At 44.5% G+C, this 8,017-nt stretch overlaps 1 protein-coding gene across 1 annotated transcript; it reads left to right on the top strand.

Annotated features, from left to right (window-relative positions):
• Positions 1–3,279: 3,279 nt before the first annotated feature.
• T265_03374 (hypothetical protein) lies at positions 3,280–6,526 on the top strand (the record flags this gene model as incomplete). The annotated part of the gene is made up of 3 exons (XM_009167843.1): positions 3,280–3,723; positions 5,071–5,164; positions 5,972–6,526. 2 exons carry the CDS (start codon positions 5,081–5,083, stop codon positions 6,194–6,196), a joined length of 309 nt encoding a protein of 102 aa, XP_009166107.1.
• Between the last annotated feature and the right edge of the window lie 1,491 nt (positions 6,527–8,017).

The raw sequence follows: 8,017 nt of genomic DNA on the forward strand, positions 1-8,017 counted from the left end.
TATGTCCCCGATGGACGAAGCTGTAGCATATGGAATCGCTGCATTTCGGTGAACGGCTTGTGGGCTGAAAAACTAAACTGAACCGATCAAAAGCCCATAAACTTAGGAGGGCGAGAGTGAGTATTCCATGATCAAATGAGTGGCGAAGTTTAAGAACAAGGGTGAGATAAAACAATCTTGTCTGATACAACCTACTGTAGTGAACTCGGGCGAGATCCTTCACGTGTCCACGAGAGTTGGCGCGCAGCGCTTTAGGGAGGTTCAAGAATTTATGGGGGACACCTCTGCCGCATAAACACTGCAATAGTCCCTGATGGCCCATAGAATCAAAGACAGCTTTCAATTCAAGAAGGGCTACCATTTTTAGTTGCTGGAAACAGTATAGCTTTTCCAGAATCGGTCGGGTTGTGAAAATGTAATGGCTGCATCTTGCGGGACGGAACCTATCTCAGTGTTAACGGATATGCCCTTCTTTCTATTCAGTTAACTTTTGAAGGACAACTTCAGCTAGTACCGTGCCACAGCTACCGGGCTTATGCTGCGGTGGCTTCCATCCCTTTTGGAGGTGTGAATCACTATCGATATGCCCTATTCTATGAAAATCCCTTCACTCCATATTGAGCCAGTGGATTTTGTCGGATGGGAAACATAAATTCGCCCCCGTCCTCTCCCGATTCGTTGTCGCGTTTCAGCAGAGCTGCTTCACCTTTTATTCCTGACGAGCGAAGATTTATACTCCATCTGCATATGTTCTCTTTATTCATGGGTTGTGTTGTAAGAAAAGCATTTCCCCTGAGCTTTCATTCTCCATCAAAGCTCTCCGTCTTTCCTTAATCTCTTCACTTTTTCGCATTTGAAGGATTTGCGTGCGTCATCATACCTGTTACCTGTTGATATGGATTTCCTGGCATCAGTCAGGACTGGTGATCTGGAAGGTATCAGTCATCAGTTGATCGTATCGAAGTTGTCGAACGGACAGCTTTGAATGCCGCTGGTGTAGTTTTCTTACATTCTGCCATGTATCACCCAGTGCTGTTTTGGTTTGCTCCAGAGAATAGTTGGGCTAGCTCGCAACGTTGCTGCTGAGTTATGTCAGTTCTTCGAAGAATGTGGCTCGGTATGTCTGAAGGAAAGTGAACAGTCAGGATCACTCACTACGACGTGGTCAGAATCAAGTTTTATGTCCCATATTGAATAGCAGTCTGGAATTGCGGTTTCGCCGATTGCTGATAGCCACGTGATCCGGTTGGGTTCAAGGTCCATTTGCATTTAGTGACAGCCAGGCTACCTGGTGGGGGCGTTTGTGTTGAAAGTTTGCATTAGCCAGAATTATTTGGTGTTCAGCACACAGCTAGATAGGTCGCTCCATGTTGTCTGTGCGACGACCATCGAATCCGAATCGACCGCCATATGTGATTCCAAAGATCTCAGCCGACTGAATTGGACATTCATTTTACCTGCGAGTACGACGTCAGTGTCTCTTGCTTGACGATTGAGCCCAGATAAGTCTTTGGAATGTATCGTTCTCAGCATCAGAATTTCAGCCTATTGAGGCACTACAAACAGGCACCGGCTGTCTCTAATAGCATTGAGCTTGACTGAACCGGTAACTGCGCGCACAAAAACGGCTTCACTCGAATTCATTCAAAGCGCGTTCAGCGCTGGGACTGAGTACAAATCCCACGCTATACATCCCACGAGTCGCCGTTTATGGATCCATCGACACCTTATCGTGAAATGTGAGAAACCATCCCACGCTATACATCCCACGAGTCGCCGTTTATGGATCCATCGACACCTTATCGTGAAATGTGAGAAACCTGAATTCGTCCGTGACGCTGCATTATCACGCCTTAGTCTTGTGTGTGTGTGTGTCTCAGAGCCACAGCATGTATCAATCCTGAGGAAGTATAAGTTCGAGGCCAGCGTCGCCTATCTGCCAATTTGGCGCTAACTACCGATTTTGGAAGTTCTTATGTAGAGATCTTGTGGATATAGAAAAGCGTTATTTTTCTTAGTGTAGTGTGTAAAATACCGGTCAGTTGACTGACAGTCAAAGGATCCAGCAGTATTTGTTTGTAGGGTTGGAAGAGGTTGAAGAAGGACCGGTAGACTAAGATCCTTGAGGTCAGCTAATATCTCCCAGTTACTCAGGTTGAGGAAGATGATTAGTTGAAGTACCTTGCCTGGGTCCTTTGACTCAAAAGTCGAACCCGTGAGGCGATGTGTAGTAGGGTTTTTTGGAATACTTCTCCGAGCGGCTAACTTGTCCGGCCGCAGGAGGTCGACCTAACCCGAAGGCACAGTCAATAAGACATGGATATCCCGGTCCTGTTGCTGCCGCACAGATGTATTTGAAACCACATCGAACTCATGGTAAGGTATAGTTATTTTTTGACCGTATTAGATGGCTCACTGGTTGTTATGGCCAATCACTAAACGATGTGAGTGTGAGATTTTAAAGGCCCATCTTTTCTAACCCGTCCTTCCTGGGAAGGAGGCAGCATCGCTGCCATGAGTAGGAACACGCTAATCGTCTGGGGGAACATCTTTTTGTCTGCACACTCCTACCACAGAAGACTTTATAACTCTACCTCCAGACCGCTTCGTAATACGGACAGTCGCATTACGGCCTTTCGCTGCTCCTGGTTCACTGCCATACAGCCGTGATTTATTCGAAAGCCTTATTATGAAGAAACGAATAAAATTAGACGACGAAAGGACTACAATCGTTCCGACCTGCTTACACCACTAGACATTCATTCAGGTGATGTGGATGAAAACTGACAACAAAACGTCACTGATATCCTGCAGCATCTCAAACCAGGGTCAATGGGGATCACGCGATCCCCATCCTGGAAGGCGAGTAGCGTCGACAGCATCCAAACATTTCGTAGTGTTTTTCAGACGTCTCTGCCGGATCAGGGATTGGTCATCTCTCTTCTTCCGCCACCCGGTGAATAACAATAAAGAGCGTCTAAATCTCAGCTAGATCCTGATCAAACCAGAGGAGCGAACTGACTGTGTTTACAAGATGAATGCTCCAACTATGAATGCGTCTTCATCTGGCTAACCATTGAACATCTGTAGGTTCGGATCAGTGAATGTGAGTGATGCTTCCACGCTACTCCGAGAAACTTTAGTGAATTGAACAAAACAGAGTGATGGTTAGTGACTATCCTGTGCGTTAGCTTAGGACCGCTGGGTAACTTCTGACGGCGTGTACATCTTACAAATCGTGATTTGAATTTACTGTGACTGTGTGTTGAACGCATAGACTTCCACATGACCTCCGCACCATATCAAAATGTCCGGCAGCGTTGGGTTACCGGCTACCTGGTCTTATCTTCTACGCGCAAATGTGGGTCGAGCTCGTAACCTAACAAATGGACGTCATGTCCGGAAACTTTATCCGTTGATCTTTTAACATACGCGCACATAATCCACACGCTTCAACTCCAACCTATTGCAACTCATGTGACATCACTGAATCTGGTATTGCCCTTATGCTTTTCTAGTTCACAAATATGCCAATTGCTGCTCATAAAGGACTGCTGTATGTGATTGAAAAGTTTGGTTATTTCGTCTGATGAATTCGCTGTGTAGATTGGTTTAGTTTCACTGTGGACTAACATCCCGCCTCTTTCAAATCCTCGGAACTCATTTCAGAGAAGATACATCAAATATTTTAAAATCACTTGAAATCCAAGCACTCAGTGCTAGGTATGATGCTTATCGAATGTTAGCAAGCTATTAAGTTTGGGAATAATTTCTAATTTGCTCCTCTCTGCCCACCCTCAATCGTTTACCGACATCGTCATGATCTTGGACGTGCAGTCACTGAATACGCCATTTACAATCCACGGGGAGGTACTGGAAGTTGTGGAGCGTTTTACGTACTTTGGGTGTTGTATTTGTTCCAGCTGTAGTGTGACAGATGAGGTGAATGTACGAATCTGCAAGGCTCGGGTCGCATTTGCTAATTTGAGACACCTATGGTGTTTGAATGGTTTATCCCTGAATCTGAAGGGGCGTGTGTATCAAGCTAGAGTGCGGGCTGCTTTATTGTGTGCCTGTGAGACTTGGCCAGTTTGGGCAGCGGAATTGAGACTTCTTCAGGTGTTCGACAATCGTTGTCACAGAACCATAGCTCGTGTGGTTTGGTGTCGGCGAATCCGTAACGAGGCAGTTAGAAAGCGCGTTTTCGGTTGTGCAACGGGTACTTCCATTGAAGAATATGTCCAGCACCAGAAGCTGCGTTGGTTGGGATATGTGTTATGTATGCCGAACCATCGTTTGCCGAAGAGATTGCTGTTTTTCATGCCCAATTCAGAGTGGCGTAAACAGGGAGGTGGCTAACCCTTGACGTTGAAGAGGAGTATAAAGGAGATCACGAAACACTTGGGTGCTGTCAGTGCTACTCGCCTTCCAGGATGGGGACCGCGTGATCCCCACTGCGCCTGGTTGGAGACACTACAAGATATGACTGCCAACCGATGTCAGTGGCGTTCTTGTTGTCAGTTTCTATCCATATCGCCTGAGTGTGTCTGTAGGTATAGGCACCTTAGGATGATTGTGGTAAGCTAGCATAAACTCTCTCCCCCGTCCATCTTTACTCTTTTCTATAAGGCTTTCAAATAAATCATGGTTGTACGGCAGTGAGGCATAGGTGTTGAACACTGATGTCATGCTGTCGATGATGATGATGATGATTACCGACATTCTGTGCGAAATCACTGGGTTAGACCAGATATACTAGTGTTTGCGATCTACTGGTTACAGTCCAGTTCCGGACGGTTAGCTAGTCTGAGGGATTACCGACATTCTGTGCGAAATCACTGGTTTAGACCAGATATACTAGTGTTTGCGACCTACTGGTTCCAGTCCAGTTCCGGACTGTTAGCTAGTCTGAGCTTGTTAGCCAATATAGAGCAGACAAACGATGGTCTTGTGTCACTAGGAATCAAATCCACTCATTGATCCTTGTTATTGTGTGACAGTGAGGGTCCAGTGTTGTTGTCGATAACAACATGGACAACCCACAGTGATCCACATTTATCTCTTTTCTAGGAGGCTCCTCATGACATCTAATCAGCTTTTCCTTGAGCAGGAAAACAATCGAAGAGCCGAAGAACTTTCGCACAAAGTTTCATTACTAAAGTCTGTAAGTTGTTCGTTCAGTGAGTACATCAACCAACAAACTTCTCTCCTGGGCGTTTGATTCAGTGTACTGTGTTTGCGCTATTCGTTTTTGAGAGGGTAAAAACTATTTAAGTCAACCAGAACAATTTAGGTAATCTCACTAGGTATGTTATTATGGTCACATGTCAAACTAACCGAAATGTGCTTTAGGAGTAAAGATTAAACGTCCGCAACATTGGATGTGATATAAACTCCTTTCTCCTCACGCGCAAAAATTTTGGACATACGGAAAAATAATCCGTTGTCAAATATTCCTGTTACCGAGCGCAAGACGAGTACAGCTACCCATGTCAGTCCGATCCAGTCGTACTTCCTTAGACTAACGTTCCCAGTTTAAAGCATGGCTAATTTTAACGGCCACATCATCTCACCCGGCGTGGTTGTATTTGATGTAATTCCGCGCTGTCTACCTCTGTACTGAAAGTACATATGTTCAATGACTAGTGTGTTAGATTTATCTAATAAATAGCACTGACTCATGGAACTCCTTCGAGTCCCTTTTTGACGTACCTTTAATTCCATTTTCTAACTACCATATCTTTGTAAGGAGATTTTATTTTTTTTTAATAGATGCAATTGATGCGAATTTTGTGACTTGGTCCATTGAGTCATGGTGGTTTGCGAACCTCTTGGACTAGCCTATCGGTCAGGCATGTGCTGGGTTTCACCATCACCTGCCTTGCTGGGGTTAGGCTCCATCCATTTTTAACTGAGAATTGCATCTGCTTTACTTACCTTACCTACTGTATCCTGCTCCCGTTTTATTCAGTTCGCGAAAGACATTGAAAATGAAACCAAGGAGCAAAATACCTTTTTGGATCAAATGCAAAACTCCTTCGATACCGCTGGCGGCTTACTCTCCAATACACTGGTCCAGGTGTTTGGGATACCCAAGCATCGCACCAAAAACCGTAAATTTATGTGCTATGCGGTCCTGGTGATGGTGCTCCTGATTGTGGTGGCTTACTTCACCATTTTTCGTTCGTCAAACTAATCGGCGCCTCTTATTTCAGAATTTTCCTGTATCTCTAGTTGATTCGCGCATTCGGGATCTAGGCTTCGGCCTAACAAACTCAGCTGTTCACATACTTGAATAAGCATGCTCTACAACGTACCGCATATTGTTCAGTTCTTCTGTATCATTGCAAACAGTCTTCATTCAGATCCGGTTGTCCTTTGATCTTCACTTGATGTACACAAAACTATCATTCTATCTGTGATAGACTGCCTAAAGCAGGGATGTATCATTGGTTGTCCCTCATTGTAAAAGCATGTGATTATTGCGAGCGTTTTTCGTTGATTTCTTGTGAATATTTGATCCTCAGTGTTCAAAATTTGTTTTTGCTACTAGTTCTGGGTAGAAACTATCAGAGTCGATTGCTGGATAAGGGTCTACGAAATAGTTTCAGTGCGCCCACTAGCCATTTGCCAGTTTTTGTTGTAACAAGTTAGGCATGGGAAAAATCAGCTATGTGAGAATTCCAGGTTTGTACAGCTTAATGATATATGTTAACTTACAAAGCGTTTTGTCCCATGGTAGATCTTATTTTCTAGGACTCTAATATCACTTATCTTATCTTGCTTTTGGAACTTTGCGATATCAGTTGATATCAATGCCCTCTTCTTGACGTACTCACTGTTTTTAAGAAAAAATTCCTTTTGATCGAACCGTCATTCACTGTTGCTTCAGACTTAGCCAATCTTGAACGATAGGCATTCGCGTCTCTGTGTACGCTCTACATCCGTGCTAATGCTCGAGATCAATGAACCTTGCTTCACACCAGTTGAGTAATTGGTCTGAGGTATATTCAACCAGCATGTGACTCGGAAAAATTGAGCCTTTTCACTGGAGCACAGTGCTTTGTTCCACGCGAGGGTGCGTCAATTGGTTTCGTGCTGAGACTGTTTGAGGATAAATAGATGTCGCACTTTTCTGGATTAGGCAGAGGATTCACCTTTTACTATATAGGGTGAGATTTTTTTAAATATCTCGAAAACATGGCGACGTAAAAAATTACCCTTCAAATCTGAACGTAACACTTATCGACAAGTACAGAAAACCAGGTGGTCTCTCAGGTGGCAATGTATGTACTACTGAGCAGAGTGGAATGTACTGCCATAAAAGGTGACCATTTCGGAGTAGAAGCAACCTAACTTTCATATTCTCGAAAAAGTTTGAACCTGGAGATTTCGTTATCTTGTTAGGTTTGTTCGGCCTTATTTGGCTTTTGCAGTAGAGTGTGACACGAGGACCGCTCATGAGTCCGGAACCATACCAATCGTAGTTTATATACATACAGTTATTTGTATCTGTTGAACTATTTGTGCTAGTTTTCGTTAGAGAAGTTTTTCTCCAAAATGGCGAGATTTACTTGAGTATTGTTCGTGCTACTGTCAGAATAGAGTAGAAGGTCTGTGCAATACCCTTGGAAATGTCAACTCAAAGGCGATTTCAAGTTACGGAACTTGAGGCGTGCCCGTTATACGAACCAGTCGTTCACTCCTGTCCTGGTTACCTCGCGCTTTCTATTCGTGTCATAACCGCAATTTTTCATTCGATGTCATGCAATAGCAAGACTTAAGGAATACGGTGTAAGGCAAGGTGTATCCATCTTCATTTTCGAGACTGAAAACTACATCGGCTGGTACTCTGGCCATCAGTAGCCATAGGGTTCGTTGGTAAGGTATGCTGCGAGATGGCCGAAGTGGTTAGTGCGCGGATTACTAACCTGAAGGTCCGCGGTTCGAATCCGACCTCCGCCACTCGACTTCCCCTGTCTAGGCTTGGGCAACCTGGCAGTATCCCAGCCCTCGT

The sequence above is a fragment of the Opisthorchis viverrini genome (assembly GCF_000715545.1).
Source record: "Opisthorchis viverrini unplaced genomic scaffold opera_v5_48, whole genome shotgun sequence".
NCBI classification, from domain to species: Eukaryota; Metazoa; Platyhelminthes; class Trematoda; order Opisthorchiida; family Opisthorchiidae; genus Opisthorchis; species Opisthorchis viverrini.